Source organism: Belonocnema kinseyi, chromosome 8, assembly GCF_010883055.1.
Source record: "Belonocnema kinseyi isolate 2016_QV_RU_SX_M_011 chromosome 8, B_treatae_v1, whole genome shotgun sequence".
NCBI lineage: Eukaryota > Metazoa > Arthropoda > Insecta > Hymenoptera > Cynipidae > Belonocnema > Belonocnema kinseyi.
The window spans coordinates 98,156,592-98,178,569 of NC_046664.1; the positions used below are offsets into that span (position 1 = coordinate 98,156,592).

Consider the following 21,978-nt stretch of genomic DNA (forward strand, 5'->3'; position numbering starts at 1 on the left):
CACACCGCATTCACGAAGTGTGAAGAAAAAGTCAAAAATTAATGTTCTATTATCAAAAAAGTGTCCAATTCGACAAAACGGGCCTCGCCAGTCGTGTCAATGGTCCATTTGACAATAGAAATAATCAAATGCGACATTTTTAAATATGAGATTTTCAAAGCTACAGTCTAAACAAATTAAAAGAAAAAAGAAAATCAAAAATCGTATGTCCAGACGTGGGTCAAATCTGATCAAACGTTGCCCTGAAATCATGTGAATGCGCATATACGGTCCATTTTGCAATAGAAATTATAAAATGTGACATTTTTAAATATGAGATTTTCAAAGTTACTGTCTAAAGAAATTAAAAGAAAATCAAAAATCGTATGTCCAGACGTGGGTCAAATCTGATCAAACGTTGCCCTGAAATCATGTCAATGCACATATACGGTCCATTTTACAATAGAAATTATAAAATGTGACATTTTTAAATATGAGATTTTTAAAGCTACTGTCTAAAGAAATTAAAAAAAAAAAGAAAATCAAAAATCGTATGTCCGGACGTGGGTCAAATCTGATCAAACGTTGCCCTGAAATCATGTCAATGCACATATACGGTCCATTTTACAAAAGAAATTATAAAAGGTGACATTTTTCAATGTAAGATTTTCAAAGCTACTGTCTAAAGAAATGAAAAGAAAAAAGAAAATCAAAAATCGTATGTCCGGATGTGGTTAAAATCTGACCAAACATGAAAACGTAAAGCAATTAGACGGTTTCACACTAAATAATTTTTTTTTTAATATTTCATTTTTTTAAACTTTTTTTGAACAGAAATGTAGGGGAAGGTTAAAAAAATACATTCTCACTTTCGGGTTATCCAATTTTTTCTTTAAAAAGAAATGAGAGAAAAATCAAATTTTTTCCGGCAAATGTTAATTTTCTATTTAAAAAAATATATTTTACTAATTTTTTAAATACTAATATCGACACACCGTATTCACGAGGTGTGAAGACAAAGTTAAAAATTAATGTTCTATTATCAAAAAAGTGTCCAATTCGACAAAAATGGCCTCACCAATCGTGTCAATGCCCTTATACGGTCTATTTTGACATTGAATTAAGCAAATGTGACATTTTTTAATATCATATTTTTAAAGATATTTTCGAGAGGAAAAATAATAAAAAAGAAAATCAAAAATCGTATGTCCGGACGTGGGTCAAATCACATCAAACGTTGCCCTGAAATCTTGTCAATGCACATATACGGTCCATTTTACAATAGAAATTATAAAATGTCACATTTTTAAATATGAGATTTTCAAAACTACTGTCTAAACGAATGGAAAGAAAAAAGAAAATAAAAAATCGTATGTCCGGACGTGGGTCAAATCACACCAAACGTTGCCCTGAAACTTGTCAATGCACATATACGGTCCATTTTACAATAGAAATTATAAAATGTGACATTTTTAAATATGAGATTTTCAAAGCTATAGTCTAAACAAATTAAAAGAAAAAAGAAAATCAAAAATCGTATGACCGGACGTGGGTCAAATCTGATCAAACGTTGCCCTGAAATCATGCCAATGCACATATACGGTCCATTTTACAATAGATCTTGGTAAAAAGTTTAGAATTTTTTTAAATATGACTTGCTACTAGAAATAATTTAAGTCACACTCATAAACCTTTCCCATATCTGATAAGGGGAAAGGCGGCCTTGTGACTGGTCACAGAAATAATGTAAGATCACACTCCTGCCCCTTTTCCAACGCCTATATAAATAGTATAGTACTGTATACATAGTACTGTATAATTTGATTAACAGGAATTAATGTTTTCTGTCATATTGAAATAAAAGTTTAATGGTGATAGGGCTGAAAAATAGTGCGAGGCTCGAGGACTGAAAATCACTCAATTTTATGAACTATAAGTGCACTATAAGCATTTTTTCAGAAGTATTGGCTAAATGGAGAAAATAGGCTAATTTTCCCGATTTTCGATATGACTAACATTTATGGTAATTTAAGTTTAGTTAAAAGGATAAATTAGATAAAATGCATCCTTTTCGGGACATAATTTTTCGAAAAAAAATATAAACTATTTGATAGACAATTCCACAACTTTGTTCAAGCTCATTCTTTTTGGTTTAAAATTCATCTTTTTGGATTAAAAATTAAATTTCTTTCACAGAAACTTATTTCTGCTTTGAAAAGTCATTTATTCATTCTAGGAATAAACTATGGAAAACTTCTAGAAACTTACAGTAACGTAAAGTAAGAGGGGTAGTTTGTGTGTAAATATTTGGTAACGGTTTCTTACAGGGGTAGGGGTCTTAGAGAGGGTCTACTGTCCGTTACGTAATTTGAGTACGGCCCCTAAGCCGATATTGGCCAGATGGGAAATCCTGAATGTCAACGTCGTATTGTGGTAATACACTTTTCGTCGCCAGAAGCACGTTCCCACAATAATATAATTAAAGGGATTAAGTAGTGGAGATTTTAGTATTACCTACTACCAATCTTACTTTGAGATAAGGAAGCGGGTAGTAAAAAAATCGTAAAGACGGATTGTCATGGTCTGGTACTGGAAAATATGTGCTTTCTAAATATCAATCAGTGAAAATTACACTAATTGAAATAGTAGTTAGACATTTCACTGATTAATCAGTGATTTCGGACTTATTCACTAATCAGTTCAGTAACAACAAAATAAATCATGTGAAGCATAACCTCTAAATGTTGAAGTATTAAAAAAAAAAAATTTATTGTGAAACCGTCTAATTGCTTTATGTTTTCACGTTTGATCAGATTGGAACCATATCCGGACATACGATTTTTGATTTTCTTTTTTCTTTTCATTTCTTTAGACAGTAGCTTTGAAAATCTTATATTTAAAAATGTCACATTTTATAATTTCTATTGTAAAATGGACCGTATATGTGCATTGACATGATTTCAGGGCATCGTTTGATCAGATTTGATCCACGTCCGGACATACGATTTTTTATTTTATTTTTTCTTTTCATTTGTTTAGACTGTAGCTTTGAAAATCTTATATTTAAAAATGTCACATTTTATAATTTCTATTGTAAAATGGACCGTATATGTGCATTTACAAGATTTCAGGGCAACGTTTGGTGTGATTTGACCCACGTCCGGACATACGATTTTTTATTTTCTTTTTTCTTTTCATTTTTTTAGACAGTAGCTTTGAAAGTCTTATATTTAAAAATGTCACATTTTATAATTTCTATTGCAAAATGGACCGTATATGTGCATTCACATGATTTCAGGGCAACGTTTGATCAGATTTGATCCACGTCCGGACATACGATTTTTTATTTTCTTTTTTCTTTTAATTTGTTTAGACTGTAGCTTTGAAAATCTCATATTTAAAAATGTCACATTTGATTATTTCTATTGTCAAATGGACCGTATAAGGGCATTGACACGACTGGCGAGGCCCGTTTTGTCGAATTGGACATTTTTTTGATAATAGAACATTAATTTTAGACTTTTTCTTCACACTTCGTGAATGCGTTGTGTCGATATTAGTATTTGAAAAAGGAGTAAAATATATTTTTTTAAATAGAAAATTAATGTTTGCATGAAAAAATTTGATTTTTCTCTCATTTCTTTTTAAAGAAAAAATTAGAAAAACCGAAAGTGAGACTGTGTTTTTTTAACCTTCCCCTACATTTCCATGCAGAAAAAAGTTTAAAAAAATTTGTGTGAAACCGTCTATGTCAGACGTCTCGAACTTCAGGCCTATGTTATTCTGGGATCTGGTCCGTCAATCCTTTTTTTCGTAATATTCTACAAAGACTGCTAGGTCTAAAAAAGTATCCAGAGGTGAAACCTTCATCTCCAATTGTGCCGTCTACCGCGTAAGGTCATCCGCGGCTAGAGACCAGACTCAAAGAACCAGTGTTGTATGCAGTTTCTTGCGTAAATTTCCCGCACTTGCTTACCTTCTAGAACATAAGGGGCAGAAGTCTGGTATTTTTGTTTCAAAAAAAATCCTACTTCCAATGTTTTTGATGAGAAAGTTTCGTTAAGGTGTCCCTTTTGACATATCAAAAATGCTAGAACAGAAGAATTGCCGAACAGGGTTTTTTATTCTTTTCAACAGTTCCAAAAGTTACGTTTGCGTGGACGTATAATTCCCATTGTATTTTGGAGAATAATGTCCAACAGAAAAAAGCAAGAGGACAAAATTATGAGAAAATTTTGTTAAAAAATAACCCGCTATCTTTCACAGGTTTCGAATTATGACATATTAAAGTATCTCCACTTTTTTGGATTTTCAGCGAAAAATCCGAGGGGCTGGTCACTAAGATTATATATAGGTGATTCCTGGACTTACGAAAGACCCTGTGGAGGTCAGTAGGAATCTCTAAATTCGATTGCGTTGTTACTTGGTTAGTCCCGCAGTTAGTCTCAGTAAGTCAGTGCGTCACGAAAAGCCTCGCTCTAGCCGGCCGGTTCAGCGAAATCCCCGTCGGAAAGATTCGTAACTCTGTCGGAAACACTCGGGAGATCTGTTTCGAGTACCGCGCGATTAACTTTTCGAGGGAGCCTCGTGGTAAGTCACACATTTTCGTCTATATTTACGGGCAAAAATGTGTAGTTCATTTTCTTCGGAATAAATCGTGTCAGGTTTAGTTAGCGTTGATGATGCAGAGAATTTTTTTTTTAATTTCGTTTCCTGTGGATCCCACAACAAAATATTTACAGAATAAATAAAAGTAGACTTAATTCAGCGTATGTTCAAAAAAAGTGTCCTAGCCCTTATGAGTCACAAGATAAATGTAATCTTTCTATATGGAGGCAACTGATGGTACCGGAATGTAGAACTACTGTCATATTTCCAAAATTCTGTTCCGAATAAGTGTATATAATTTATTTATCATTTATAATACGTCCGTTTCCATTGATAAATAACTAATTGTTTGCAACAAAAGTTTTCTATCACCACTTATGATTACTTTTTGGTCTTTTTTAGTATTTTCCTGGAAAAAAGTGATTGTAATTGATTGAAAATGTGTGAAATGTTTTTTTATCAATAAGCAAATATTTCTTATTAAAAATTGTTTATAATAAAATCTTGTCATTACACTGAAAAAAATGGTTAGTTGAGCCAACTATTTAGTTAGTAAGATATGGTACTGCTATTTTATTAGTCGATACTGCTATTTGATTAGTTCGTACAACAATTCCATTAGTTGCGCTGACTATTCAGTTAGTACCAGTAAGTAAATGGTTGTCCCAACTAACATACTATCAGTACCATATCTTACAACTTGAATAGTTGGCCCAACTATTGTTTTACAGTGTACCACTGTTAAGTACTTTTTGAGTACTTTTGTGGCAAAAAAGTAATTGCAATTGATTATGAATGTGATATGTATATTATCAGAAAACTCAAAGTTGTTTAATAATTTTTTGTAAAATATCTTCTGATGAATATTTTTTCTGCATTTAATTCCGTACTTACCTGTAAGACACTTGTAATTTACAGTCATTTCTCTAAATTGTACATAATATGCTGTGAACATTTTTTTCATTAAAAGTAAGTAATTGATTAGTTGCAAACAATGACATGTCAAATGTAATTTAATAATTAAACAAATGTATGGTATTAAATACTATACAGAAAAAAATTAAGTTAAATTTTGTTGCATGTAAAATCTCCCGTTGTTAAAGTTTACATGCTATTTGGCGAAAGTTTATCCTATGATGAAATAAAAGCTGTCGCCTGCTACGGCGTCCTTAGCAGTAATGGGAAACGGCAAAGTATGAGTGAATTCAAGCTATAAATCGACACACCAGATTTTAAACAATACACAAAAAAACAAAATTTAAAATTTGTTGCAGGTAAGACTTCCAACGGTTAAAAATTTAAAATATTTCGGTGAAAGTTTTACCAAGGTTAGGAGAATAATTCTGATCTCGTTTACTGCGACATGCTGAAGTCAGCAAATTTTGGTAAAACTGTACAATCAGCATCAGAAAACTAGAAAAACATTTGTACTTGCTGATATATCTCCTCCGAAATAAATGACACTATTTTAGACGAATTAGAACTTATTTAATATTATTTAACAAAAAGCGTAAAAAGCAACTGACAGAAGGGAATCCCCATTTCTCTCAAATTTAATGAAGTTAAATGAGGATATATTATCTTCGATTCATGTAAAGTTTATCTGGCAAGGTTAATTTTTGTTGTGGAGAATGTTTCACCTGGAATCGATGTAATCTTTATATTTCGTTTTTTCTGTGTATAAATACTATAATAAATGATTACTTTTTTTTAATGCAGAATAATTGTCTGATAAAAAATATATATTACATTTTTAATCAATTTAAATCACTTTTTTTGCTAGAAAATGACTGAAAAAAAGTACTCAAAGGTGGTTATGACAAGATTTGATTATAAACTATTATTAATAAAAAATAGTTACTTATTGATTGAATATCACACATTTTCAGTCAATTACAATCACTTTTTGCCAAGAAAATACTAAAAAAGGCCAAAAAGTAATAATAAGTGGTGATAGCAAACTTTTGTTATTTGTTGTTAGGAAGAGTGCACTTTTCTTGTGACTTATTAGGACTTTTACACTTTTTTTGAACTTATGCTAAATTGACTCTACTTTCATTTATTTTCTAGAAATTTTGCCGTGGGATCCACAGGAAACGAGATATTAAAAAAAATCTCCGTTCTTAGTCAAAAATGCACCAAAAAAGTTCAATTTTTGAAAACTTTCAATTCCCAAAATCATACGTTTAAAATACTTCTTTTTTTTAGACGTACGCAGATTTTTGTATACTCTATTTTATCCTCTTACGTCATCAACGGAAACTAAACCTGGCACGATTTATTTTGAAAAAACAGGCAAAAATGGCCAGCTTTGAGGGGTCATAACTTATGATAACAATAACACATAATAATAACATATATATATAATAACACTTTCCCGTGAAGTTATTAGATGTAAAGGTACAAACTGTTTGTGAAACTTAGCAATTTTTCGCTAAAAATTAAAAAAAGTAGAGATGTTTTAATATATCACAACTTTTGTTTGAAAATTTTTCCTATAAAATCAATGTCAAGAAATTTCATCTGAATTTCCGGTGAAAATTGGCCTTATCAGTATCTGGCAAATGAGTAAATACTGCCCTTGCGATAGTCAATCCAAGCCAATTGATAAATTACCTCGATACCTGATCGAGTCTTGGATAAAACACATGTATATTAACAGGTTCTCCCTGCAACCTGCCAGCCCTCTCTTGCATGCATGTTGTTCAATTCGAGGTTCAATTATTGCACTCCATACCGTCTTGAAAGATGTTAATATCCTCTACTTGAGGAAGCCAGTAAATAGCTAGTAGCTGGTGTTGAAACAAGCCGAAAAGTCCTTAGTTCTAGTGATAACTTTCTTCACTTCAGCAGTGATTAGTGGACCATTATCCTCTGGTCGTTGCAACCTTTGCCTCTGGCTAAACTTACGAATGAGTGAGATATCTGAAGCGTCTTCATTTAGCTGATAAGTGTCTTCATATACTTATTCCTAGAAGACTTGAATCTCTTCTTGAATAGGCGTATTTTGAACAGCACATGCCGTTTTATGGAACAAACGGTAAGGATGAGTAGAAAAAGTGGAATTTTCCTGAATTCAATTTACTCGCCGTTCACTGACAAAAATAAATAGTTGGGGCTACTACCTGTTTATTAGTAAAGCATTTATTGCTTCTTACAACTGTTCAGTTAGTAACACCAACTAAGCAAATAGTCGGTTTAGGAACCTGGTTGTAGTACGCTCGACTAGTTTACGTTAGTACTGTTTTAGTATAGTACAAATTACTAATTAATTTGTCATCTGTACTACTAATTGATTTATCTAACAAATCTCTAACAAATCTAAAAAATATTTTTTATATAAATAATGGAAGTATGAAAAGTGTGGAAAGTTGAGGCTTCGAGTATTATTTTGAAGTTTTCAAAGGTACATAAATAAGAAATTGTACAATCAAACGAGTTTAAAGTTTTACTGGAAATCCTAACCTTCAAAAGTACATCTGCAATTAGAACTGGAATTTTTTTCTTCCACATTTCAATGGTGTAGTTATAGCTATTTGAATTAGTCTCTGTAACAAATAAAAAGTGGTTACATCTGCAGATAGAAGACATGACTAACTATATTAGTAAGTTCAACTACCTACTCGTTGTGGCAAACCAAAGCAGTTAGCCTACCTAATTAGATAGTAACGGCAACTAATCGTGACCCAACTAATAAAAATAGTCCTTACAACTAACTAAATAGCAGTACCATGATTTACTAACGAAAATAGTTGCCCTAACAATTTTATTAGTTGTCCCAACTAATCTTTTTTTCAGTGTTCAAGGCGCTCTTTGATTATTGAAAGTGCATGCCGTTTTCCCGTTTTAATTGTAAACTAAAGTTGTGCTTAACCAGAGATGAACGTGTTTGGCGAACAAATCAGGAAGAGCAGTATTAGCTTCAGCTAATTTCACTATCCTGAGAAAGACTTTTTAGTGGTTATTTGATCTTCTAGTTCTCATGTTGGCATTATCAGCTATCTGCAATGATGGTCTTGCTGGAACGGGTGGTATGTTCGCTGGAGGATGTTGCACTTCTTGCTGATAAAGAGCTTCATATCCCTTTCGACGTAAAAGCTCACCTGATGTCTTAAATACTGAGACGTTGTATATGAGCATATTCCGTTTGCATATCGACCCAACGTGCATGTAACCTCTGCATGTATCCTCTTCGTGCCGGTGAGCTTCCTTGTCAATAGGTAAGGATGTCCTTCCTGAGTTGGTCCGACTATTCAACAAGATGTTATCGCGTTTGTCCAGGGCCCTTGTCTGGTCGTCGTCATATTGTCATTACCAGGGTTGGCGAAATGTGTTAATCGTAGGCGAGTAGTTTTGCTGGCGGCGGAGATTTCATGCGTAACATACGTATAAATTACGTATGAATTCCGAAATCCTCCTTTCTTCAAATTTTTCGATTTTAATTCAGAATTGTGTAGATAAGTAAGGAAAGGGATGCAAGAGTTTACTGTGTGGTTAATTGTAAAAATAGAACAAAAAATGCTCCACCTGGATCATCACTGAAGTTTGTCTTATGACACTACTTCTTATAAATCCTGATCCATTTGAATGTAACTCGTGTACACGATAAACATGACAGGAGGCTAGCGCATTTCCCTTTTTTATAGTTTCGGGCCTATAAATAGAATTCCAGCAGTTAACCCTTGAACTCCTACCACCCTACCGAAAGAAATCACCGAGTTTTCTTTAGCGAAATAGCTTGGCCCATTTGAGCCTATAAACAAAGTCGATTTGAAACAAAATAGTCTCGGAGATAGTTTGAGAGATTTGGGTCCTTTTCAAGATCCTTTTAATGGTCGTTTTAAGAGTGGTGCGACGGTAATATAATGTTCCTTTTGTATTCGTCACGTATCGGGCGGGCAGAGTTATTTACCGTAGTTGGTCGTGGCTAATCCGCTCTCCCTTTTTAAATTTCTCTTCAAATTATTAACACTTTTTTTTAATTGATGAATTTTCGCATTATACTTATTTATAATTATAACTTATATACTGATATACAATTTTCTAGTTGAATTAAAAAATGTCGTCGTCGTATTCTTATTTCAATTTCGGAAAGGATATTTTAAAGCCTTCAGACCATTTAAACGAGCTTCCTGGACCTTTAAAAATATCTACCTGAGTGCCTGCGGAGAATTTCTCTGGGCTTGTTTGACCTAAAGAATTTTCAGTATATACTGAAAGATTCTTTTCGGTAGGGCATATCCATTTTCACGTAAACCTTTTACTACGCTCATGTTCTCATTGATCACCGGCATGAATACGCGTACAAGATAAACAGCGAATGTCGTCTGCTAAGAAGTAACAACACTGAACAGAGCCTCCAAACCAGTATATCAGCTCACTTATTCAATTTGCGATAATTGAAATATGCCTGTACTCATGAAACCGAAATCTTTTTATTATATTTCGAATTCATTTTGTGCGTCTTTTACCGAAACAGCTTTAGTGTTAATTGCGTCAGATCTTTAAAAAACAAAATGTCAAAATTCTTCCATAAGGCGCAATATTTGTTTACATCACCGTTAGTTCATTGTTGGTCACCGCAGCGCTACCGTCTAATAGTCGCAAGAGCGTTTTACCGCAGACCATGCGGAAGTATTGCATGCCACCTATACGATGGCCAGTCGCCATCGTATTTAAGCATTTTAGCGTTAATACAGTTAATACTAGCAGCGTTTCCATTCTTTAAGTTCTGAATTATATCCCTAACCTTAGAGGCACAGATTCTCTGGACAGGGTTTTATAAATTATCGTGTTCTAATAAGCACCTACTTAACGCTTTGTCTATAGTAAATACATGTAACTATAGCATTGACATAACAATTGTGATGACCCCCCCACCCCGCCCTTAAGGGTGTTACGTATTTTTTGTACGGACCCTTATTAAAAAATATTTTCTGCAGTATTTTTTCACGATGTTTGGTAGTGCATAAAATCCAGTACCGTTCCAGTGTCGACTGTTAACTCCCAGCTGAGTTATCTTTGGTAGTAATGCCAATTGCTCTCTAAATATGAATCAGTAAAAAATGCACGGATTGAAATAGTAGTTAGGCATTTCACTGATTAATAAGTGATTTCGGACCCTGACGAATCGTTTTTCAAATAGAGGGCAAGACTCCCCCCAAAAGTTTCAATTTCCGGAGAAAGAAAATCCGCAATTTTTCTTTTTTCGAAATTCGAATATTAACACAAAATGATGCTAAATGATTACTACATAATACGAAGTAAATATGACGCGCCACAAGTGAAATCAGCAACTGGTATAACTGGAATTTTTTAGTAGTGCAAAAATCTATGTTTGAAAAAAATTATAGTTGAGAAAAGATTAATTTCTACCTAATTCTTCGTTTAAAAATCTGATAATTTATGGATGTTTGAGTAAACTGAATTAACTCTTTGTCGCGTGCGGCTCGCTGCACTCGCAAGTTTGAGCGCGCCTAGGGCGCCCGACTGTCGATTCTCGCGCTTCGCGCTCGATAATGTATTTACCTCGCGCTACTCGCTCGATCTTTCTGCATAGACTTTTTAAAAATAAAGGTGAAAGTATCGACAACAGTAATTTGATGATTGTGAATTCTCTTTTGTTAAAGCTCCTTAGGCTTTAACGAAAAGATTCTCATCACGTATCTCGTGCTTCGCACTCGAGTTTATCCCTGCACTTTTATATCATTCCCATAAATGTATATTGTTATAATTCGTAACTTGCATTGGTATTAAAACAGACGAAGTTTCACTGTCCCGCTTAAAAAAATGCGCATTCTTTTAGAACATTTTTGTTATTAAACGTTTTATTGCAACTTTTGTCGTTTTTTCTTAAACTGAATTTGCTCATTTCCAATTTTTTCTTTATGATTTAAACTTTATACATACAATTTACAATTTTACAATTTTTGATTTATCAAGAAAATTCAAAAAGTTGTTATGATAATCTTCTAGGGCATTTAGAAATCAAACCTATTCTTCTCTTACTATTTTTTCATATCGTCGGTTAGTTGGCTCTAAAGTTTCATTTTCGTGTGATTTTTGGAATTTTGTAAATGCTATAACTCTAATAATTTTTTATTTTATGGAAAAAGTCATTAGATAAATTGTTCATCTTTTTAAATACTATGAATAATCGTATAGAGACCTCTTGCTTTTTGAAAAAATGGTCTCAAAAATATTCAAAAGGCGCTCACTTTTGAATTTGTATCCATAATAGCTGGCTAACGAACTTGACCTTTAGTTTAGGACACTAAAAGAGTATACTAGAGGCCAATCTAATAATTTTTTTTAAGTTATCGTGCTGACAGACAGGCATAAATACATGCGGACAGACCGACAGATAGACTCATTCGTAAAAACCTATTTTTCGGATTTATGGGGTCTCAAAACATGGACATTTGACAATAACTGGGGGAGGGGGGTGTCAATTTTTACACATATCCAATACCTTCTCTGATGAGAATGTAATAAAACCATTGATAACATTTTTTTTGTTCTACCTTCGGTGAAAAAATGTTATCTATTTATTTTAGTTTAGCTTGTGTCGTGTATCAAAAATTTAATTTTTGTATTTTCAATGTTTTTTTTTTATAAATAAAACAAAAACTACGTGTCCTATAAAAAGTGATTAATAACAAATTTGTAGATATTTTTTGGATGCACAATCTTTATCTTATTAATTTTTTTTCTATCTTGCATAGTTTGACCTCAAAATGCAATTTTTGATTTTTGATTAGTTTTTGTGCAGTAAAAATTTGAACTTTTCGAAAAAATTCAAAAAGTTGATATGATAATCTTGTAGGGCTATCGAAAAGTAACATTTTTCTTTTCAAGTACTATGAACAACTGTACACAGAATTTTTGAATCATGAAAAAATGTGTACTCGAAATTTTTCATAATGAGTTCACAATGATGTCGCAAAACTTCTATATTGCAAGAAAGTGCAAAATTATAACGTACAATCAGGTCCCGGAGCTTTGTACGATTTTATAATGCACTAATATCACATAAAAAAATGAAGTTATATTTTGTTACTGTCGTCTGATACGGCGTCCTTAGCATCAATGGGAAAAAGGCAGAGTATGAGTGAGTTCAAGATATATATCGGGACACTAGATTTAAAACAGTCACAGAAAAAAGTAAAGATTTGCTGCAGGTAATATCTGCACCGGTTATTGATTACACTTATTTCGGCGAAAGTTTCACCGAGGTTAGGAAAATAATTCTGAACTCGTCGACTGCGTCGCGCTGAAGTGAGCAAATTTCGATAAAACTTGTAAAATCAACAACAGAAGTCACAAAAAAATTTTTTTCTTACTGATATGTATCCTCCGAAATAATTTACATTATTGTAGACGAATTTGAACTTATTTAATACAATTTAGCAAAAGCGTACAATGTAGCTGACAGATGGGAATCCCCATTTCTCTCAAACTTAATGAAGTTAAACAACGCTGGATAGCGCTGGAGTCGTAATTGTCGCTCACAAAGGATTAATAAGGAGACCCAACTGCCAGTGGGAAGCCTTTCGAAAATGACAATAGAAACATTACCACAAGTGGTAGGCTCATTGTAGGAAGATCTTAAATTATCGTGCGGATGTGCACAGTTACACGGAAAAGTGTGCGAGTGAGAAAGTTTGTCAAATTGACGCGAACTTAGGCAACTAGATCGATTATATTTTTTATTATATAGGTATTTTTAGGATAAAAAATGATTGGAAGTATTAGAAAAAACAGTATTCTTCATTTCAACGTATGATTTCAAAAATAATAATGTACTATAATTTCAAGATTTCATGAGCAAACAATTTCATTATAGTCTACATACTTACCCCTTTTATAATGCACTCTTTAAACTTTACAAGTCTTAACATTGAAGTCCTTCACTCAACCAGATCAATAGACACTTTCATAATTTAAATGTATATAACTGCAGATGGAAAAAATTTTGCCACCTGTATCAAAACAAACGAACATAACCTCTCTAACTTACGTCAATTTGGCAAACTTTTTTACTCGCACACTTTTCCATGTATAGGAAGAGGACAACTGCGCATCTGCGCACGAAAATTTTAAATCTTCCTTTAATGTGCCTACCACTTATGGCAATGTTTCTATTGCCAAGTGGCGAAACAGAGTAAGATCTCCTTATTATTCCTTCGTGTTGTCGCTACACCTCGAATAAAAATGCAGCGAGTATAAGATGAAAGATTATCCAGACAAGGTTAAATATCAGAAATTATCTTCGATTCATGTAAAGTTTATCTGACAAGGTTAATTTTTGATCTGGTGAATCTTTCACCTGGAATAGATGTAAACTTTATCTTCAATTTTTTCTGTGATCGCTTGCTGACTGCTCGAACCCTCGCGAGATCACAAAAGAAGAAATACAATGTGATAGCGTAATAAACTTAAATTCTTATGTTATAGACTGCAAAACTTATACGGTATATAATGTAAAAACTTGCAATGTACGATATCACGATTTTGCGCTATTATAATGCGATAATTACAATATATATTGTAATTCATGCGATAAAGTTTTCTCAGTGTGATTTCAATTTGTCTCCATGTATGACAGATTATTTATAATAAATAAATCTACTCTCTAAATCTGAATCTGTGAAATCTCACTGATTATCAGTGAATTTTCGCTGATTCAAATAGCTAGAAATGGGTCACTGACAATCAGTGAAATAATCACTTTTGAGGGTTGGCACCAGTGTACCATGTAAATTTACCAATAATAATAAAATAATATTTTAGTACATTCAATCAAAAGAATCATAGCAAAAACTTAAAACTTATAAACATGATCAAATATTAAAAAAGGTGAAAAGTTCCGATGACTTTAAATGACAAACAGCCTCACATATTACTTTAATTTCTAGATTGGACTGTGATGTACAAACCCGTTGATTACTTTCTATACGAGTTAAAATATATTTATCCTGCAGTTAATTCAGCAGACTTACAGCCCGAAAATTAAATAATTTGATTTCATTAAAGAATTATTCTTGCTACTTAAGTAAAATAGTAACAACAACGCTTAACTTAACAACGCAATATGATAACGTACAAGCAGGCCCCGAAGCTTTGTACGATATTATAATGCACTAATATCACAGAAAAAAATTAAGTTAAATTTTGTTACTGTCGTCTGCTACGACGACCTTAGCAGCAATGGGAAAAAGGCAAAGTGTGAGTGAATTCAAGCTATAAATCGGGACACCAGATTTAAAGCAATCACAGAAAAAAGTACAAATTTGCTACAGGTAAGAATTGCAACGGTTAAAAATTAGACATATTTCCGCGAAAGTTTCACCGAGGTTACGAGAATAATTCGGATCTCGCCTACTGCGTGACGCTGAAATGAACAAATTTCGGTAAAACATGTAGAATCAGTAACAGAAAACACAAAAATAATCTCTTCCTACAAACATATCTCCTTCGAAATAAATTTGACTATTTTAGAGGAATTAAAACTTACTTAATACCATGTAGCAAAAAGCGCAAAAAGCAACTGACAGATGGGTATCCCTCGTTCTCTCCAATTTAATTAAGTTAATCGTCGATAGATAGCGGTGGCGTCGTGATTCTCGCTACATCTCGAATAAAAATGGAACGATTACAAGGCGAAAGCTTATCCATGCAAGGTTAAAAATTGGAAATTATCTTCGATTCATTGAAGTTTATCTGGCAAGGTTAATTTTTGTTTCAGTGAATCTTTCATCTGAAATCGGTGTAAACTTTATCTTCATTTTTTCCTGTGGTCGTTTGCTCACTACTCGAACCCTCGCGAGACCACAACACAGAAAAAACAGAAGCTAAACTTTACATCGATTTCCGACGAAAGATTCCCTGCAACAAAAATTAACATCACAGGATAAACTTTACAAAAATATCGGTTGAACTTTCTTTTGTTTTTCCATGACAAACACATGCTTTTTTAAAGACGCGTAGTTGACTAAACAAAACTTTATCGCTCTGAAAAATTTCCTGCAACAAATTTTATTTTTAATTTTTTCTGTGAAAAGATGAAATACAATTTGATAGCGTAATAAACTGAAATTCTTACGTTATAGATTGCACAATTAAGCCGTATATAATGTAAGAACTTGCAATGTATGATGTCACGATTTTGCACTATTATAATGCGATAATTGCGATATATAGCGCAGGAATTACGGTATAAATTGTAATTCATGCGATATAGTTTTCTCATTGTATAAGATCTAAATTCGCATATGATGTACATGCAGCGTTTCTCGAATCACGATCGTACGTCACAAACGCCTGAAGAAGGAGTTGTTAGGAGAAACGATAATGACTTGCAATTTTCCTCTTGCTAGACTGGGCAAAGTTGGTGTGATATCAACTCATTTCGGTAGTAGTGGGCAGTAGTGCGCCTAATGTCGCGCAAGACGCGTGCTTTTCCACCAGGCCCTGCACTGGGATTATACTTTTTTGATTAAATTCCTCATTTCCGCACTCTAATAAGTTTATTCGTGTTTCCGGAGTGATCTCTAGTAGTACCAAACTAATTGTTTACAATATTAAATTGATGTCCCAAATACAAATTCAAAGTTTGTGACGGTTCTTGGTGTTTTGTTTCTTTGAATTCTATTTAATTACATATTCGTAGGTCATATTCCACAGAGACAAAATGGATTTACCGGTGAGTTTTAACCTAGCGAATGCATTCGTCATATTTGGAGTGTGATGCGGAGAAAGTACGAGCTCAATTATTATTACTGCATTAAAGTGCAAATAGATTTCTTTCCTCGTTCACTCAGAATCGAAAGTCAATTAACTACTGGGATCTCTGTAATGGAAGAAATTTCCTTTCAGACTCGTTTCTAAGAGATGCGAATTTGATAATAAAGTTTAAAATTAGAATAAATTAATTTCAAGATATGAAGAAACGACAGGTGGAAATACCGGTTTAAAAATTTATTCGAATGTTTAGTGTCAAAGCGATTTAGAATCGAAGTTCACGTTCACTGTCAACATTTCTAAACTTATATTTTGAAACTCATTTCTCGAAGTGAAATGGTCTAACCAGAAATTATAATCAAAACAAGGAACTTTAATGGTATTCCGCCTATCTTACATATAGGTTTGTACGCAATTTTATTTATCTAATATAATTATCATTATATGAATTTGTAGTAATAAATTTCAGTTCTTAAAAAAAGTTCATAATCATAATATCATTAGTCAGACAACATTGTTTGCCTCAATTATAATTAAAATCAGCACAGAAAATGGCTCACACGCGTTTAACATATGATCAAATCACCTTCCACGTGACCTCTTATCATTCATTGTTGAAAGTGCGTCATTTTCTGTACGATATTATGTATTCTGAATACTGAGATTCACACCTTTAATTCGAACCTTTGGAATTTCATAAGAAAACAGAATTTTCTGTTGGGATACTAACCGGAAAAATATCGTATTATTATGCAGTATGCAAACTATAGAATTCATGGAAAAATCATGTTCCCAACAAGAATCCACAAGGAAATTGAAATGTTTCCTTTTCGCTGACTTTTGAAATTAATTATTGCTACTCATATTTAAAAAAAAACAGACTGATGCTAATATTTAAATTAATAAAATCTATATATCTAATTCACTAGAATTTTTCTACTCATTGTTATATATAAATTCTTGCTGAAACTGTTGGTAAACGATTTTGCACTATTTCAATTAATCCTATTTGAAACAGGTCAGGCGGATCTACTTCAGGCAGGCACCCCCCCCCCCCTTCCTCCTCTGTTTGAGAGAAAACAATGTGATGAGCAAAAAAAGAAAAAAAAGAGCGATTATGAAAATGATAGCAAGATAACAATGATGATACATTTCTACGTGAAAACACATTTATTTCCTCAGGCACTTTTGTAGCAAATAAATTCTTGAAATACGTAAATAGCACGCCAAAATTTCAAACATCAAATTAAAAGACTTTCTTCTAGCTTAATTTAAAAATACATAATTGATACTAATTTTTCTATGCAATAAGGAATCAGCAATTTGAATGAAACAATGTTGTTCAACAAGGTCAAATTGTTAGGACTTGAATGATTTATTTTGATCAGTTATTCAAAAATTACTTAAGGTCCTACTCACCGGCGAGGAGTATAAACTTCTACCGAGGGGAAAGATTTCCTACAGTAGTGGGAGGATGGATCGAGAATATCCTAAATATTACTTAATTAAATCATTGTCTTTTTACAAATGTTTGAAAAACTTTCAATGTTTTTAAAACATTAGGAAACAGCGCTTATTCATTATATAGTTTTTATTATTATAATATTGTAAAATATGGAGATCGAAATAAGAGAAATGTTTAAATGACTCGAAAGTGATCTGAAAATCTAGAAATAATTAAAATTAATATTACAGGTTGAAAAATTATGCATGGACTCGAGCACATGACTGGCCTGATGATAAGTTGGACAAATTTGTATTGGATTTTTAAAAAACTGTTTAGGCAACATTTATTAATCAATCTTTTTCTACGATATATTTGTTGTAATCTACAAAATTAATCAGGATACGTTCTTGCATCACTTATAATTGTTAATTTGAAAAAAATGATTAGTTATTTAACTCTTATCTACTTTCTCTCCAAATGGAATTTTTTGTACCCGTTTTATTTATGCTGGCTTACAGCAAAGGGATATATTAGAAGCATTCTTTTCTATACTTAAAAAATTCAAAGATGCTTACGAAACGGTGCTCTAATATGTAATATTCGCGAACCTGTTGTTAAATATAAATTTAATCGTACGAATTATGAATTTTTGCAAGTTCTGTTTTATTTCACTTTCTTCACTTAATTATTTTCCCTTATTTTTCGTGCATTTTTACTTAATTTATTTACACTATATATTTATCAATTTTCGTGACCCCCACCCCCTCAAAACAGCGCCTCCCTGAGGGGGGGGGCTGTCTTCTACTAATCCAGATTCAATTTGCACATTAATATTGATGAACCTTTTTTTCTTTCACACGTGTGTTACTCAATTATTATTACGTCAAAACGGTCACTTGATTCGTATTTTTCAACTCTCATCTTGCATAATTCATGGTGCGGAATGCACTGTGACCTGAAGTCAATTGTACTCGTATACGCACAGTGTCTAGCGGACCGGAAAATCAGGAAAAACTCGGGATTTTTTTTTCTCATATGGCAAAATCTATTTCGCCTCTACTTTATCTTATTATTGTTTAGTCAAGAATAAGAGACAAGGATAATCTGATTATGTTTCGGTGATTGCTTAAGTTCTTTTAATGTTAATTGTATGAGAGACAAAACTTTTTCTCTTGAAGAAACTGAATCCGAATTCTCTATAATATAAGAAGTCAGAATGAAGGAAAATAATAACAATAAATATCAAATTATTATATTTTTAATAACTTTAATATAAGGGACGTGATTATTTATTTTACACATTTAAAAAATATATTATTATTATTTCATAAAAAAATCCGATTTTATAGAAATTTACCTTAGGAATGATCTGAATGGCATTGAAAAATGTTTATTATATTATATTTTATTTAAATTTTAAGAAAAAATTTAAATTTGCTTATCTCGCGATTCTCAGCGCGCATAGGGTGCGTGTGTTGGAATTCGCGCTCGACAATGTGTTATACTAGCGCTGCTCGCTCGATCATTGTACGTACTTACTCCAAATTTATGCACAGGCGTTTTAAAATTAAAGGTCACAAACTCGAAAACTATCATTTCGTGATTGTAAATTCTCTTTGGTTGAAGCTCCTTCGTCTTTAACGAACAAATTCTCATCACTTATCTCGTGCTCCACACTCGATTTCGTCCAATATGCGAGCTTTTCTACATAAAGTTTAACTCTCTTATATCAAATATATATTGTATTTATTTCTATAACTTCGGCCTGGAACTGCTCATTCAGATGTTGCAAATGAATGCACAAATTTTTATTTTTTATTATTACTTTAAAACTAGTTCCTTATTTTGCACTAGCTTTTATATTCTCAGCTGCCATGAAATAATGTATCATTTCAATAAATGTGTATATTATTACAATAAAAAATATGCAATGACATGGAAACAGATGTATTTTCAATATTCATTGTCTTATGCCGTTTTTCCAAAAAATTAATTTGATTATTTTAAATGTTATTTTTCAAGATTTAAACAAAATAACGCATCCTATCCAAGAATAATTAATAATTTTTTTCTTCTTTTAATCACACACTGCTATTAAGAAGTAAGGTATCTCTATATATCTATTGTTAGACAATTTCGTTCTCACTGAGAAAACTATATCGCATGAATTACAATATATGCCGTAATTCCTGCGCTATATATCGTAATTATCGCATTATAATAGCGCAAAATCGTGATATCGTACATTGCAAGTTTTTACATAATAAACCACACAATTGTGCAATCTATAACGTAAGAATTTAAGTTTATTACGCTATCACATTGTATTTTTTCTTTTGTGATCTCGCGAGGGTTCGAATAGTGAGCAAGTGATCACAGAAAAAATTAAAGATAAAGTTTACATCGATTTCAGGTGAAAGATTCACTGGAACAAAAATTAACCTTGCCACACGGAGAAAAAGATATCGTAAAACTTCCATATTACAAGAAATCACAATATGATAACGTACAGTCAGGTCCCGTTGCTTTGTACGATATTAAAATGCACTAATATCACATAAAAAAATGAAGTAGAATTGTGTTGCTGTCGTCTGATACGTCAGCGTTCTTAGCAGCAATCGGAAAAAGCAGAGTATAATTGAGTTCAAGCTATAAATCGGGACAACAGATTTGAAACAATCACAGAAAAAAGTAAAAATTTGCTACAGGTAAGACCTGCAACGGTTAATGATTAAACATATTTCGGCGAAAGTTTCATTGGGGTTAGGAAAATAATTTTGAACTCGTCGACTGTGTGGCGCTGAAGTGAGCAAGTTTCGATAATGCATTTAGAATCAACAACAAAAAACACACACCAAATTTTTTCTTACTGATATATTTCCTCCGAAATAAATCACATTATTGTAGGCGAATTAGAACTTATTTAATACCATCTAGCAAAAACGCAAAATGTAACTGGCAGATGGGAATCCCCATTTCTCTCAAATTTAATGAAGTTAAACGACGCTGGATAGCGCTGGCGTCGCAAATGTCGCTATACCTTGAATAAAAAGGGGCGATTATAAAATGAAATATTATCCAGACAAGGTTAAAAATCGAAAATTATCTTCGATTCATCTCAAGTTTATCTGGCAAGGTTAATTTTTGTTTTGGTGAATCTTTCACCTGGAATCGATGTAAAGTTTATCTTTAATTTTTTCTGTGATCGTTTGCTGACTATACTTGAACCGTCGCGAGATCACAACAAAAGAAGAAATACAATCTGATAGCGTAATAAGCTTAAATTCTTACGTTATAGATTGCACAATTATGAGGTATATAATTTAAAAACTTGCAATGTACGATATCACGATTTTGCGCTATTATAATGCAATAATTATGATATATAGCGCAGGAATTACTATATATATATTGTAATTCATGCGATATAGTTTTCTCAGTGCAGATAAACTTTACATAAATCAAAGAAAATTTCCGATTTTTAACCTTGCCTGGATAATCTTTCGCCTTATAATCGCTGCATTTTCATTCGAGATGTAGCGACAATTCATTTGTCAGTTACATTTTGCGCTTTTGCTAAACTTTTGCTCACTTCAGCGCGACGCAGTCGACGAGTTGAGAATTATTTTCCTAACCTCAGTGAAACTTTAAACGAAATATGTTGAATCATTAACCGTTGCCGGCTTTTCCTGCAGCAAATTTTTACTTTTTTCTGTGATCGCTTTAAGTCTGTTATCCCGATTTATAGCTCGAATTCACTCATACTTTGCCTTTTTACCATTGCTGCTAAGGACGCCGTAGCAGACGAAAGCAACAAAACGTAACTTCATTTTTTCTGTGATATTAGTACATTATAATATCGTACAAAGCTCCGGGACCTGATTGTACGTTATCATATTGCGCTTTATTGCAATATAGAGGTTTTGCGACATTCTCGGTTCCAGTTCTACTTCCCCCCTCTCCCAACCCTCCCTTATTAACTGAAGTTTTTGGTGGAACTGACGTTAGAACTACAATCTCCACCATATGACGATTTGATACTTAACTTTGACATGATTTCGACTTAGAAAATAAACTTATTGCATAAAGGTGTTAGTTGAGCGTATCATCTAAACAATGAATAATACAAACTACAAAATAGCCTCGGAAAGGACTGGAACTTTTAATGACAAAAGGCATGCACACGGAAAATCTAAAGGTCA

At 32.7% G+C, this 21,978-nt stretch overlaps 1 protein-coding gene across 4 annotated transcripts in view; it reads left to right on the plus strand.

Annotated features, from left to right (window-relative positions):
* LOC117177634 (NADPH--cytochrome P450 reductase) overlaps window positions 1-21,978 on the plus strand; it is a 98,634-nt gene that overhangs the window by 26,228 nt on the left and 50,428 nt on the right. The window contains exon 1 of one of the 4 annotated variants that reach the window (XM_033368424.1): window positions 16,000-16,291. The exons of 2 other annotated variants lie outside the window; for them this stretch is intronic. In XM_033368424.1, coding sequence (XP_033224315.1) covers window positions 16,280-16,291 — 12 coding nt within the window. In that variant the 5' untranslated portion in view covers window positions 16,000-16,279. Of the gene's footprint in view, window positions 1-15,999; window positions 16,292-16,344; window positions 16,733-21,978 lie in introns of those variants that run through there. One more of the 4 variants, XM_033368426.1, reaches the window with a different exon arrangement.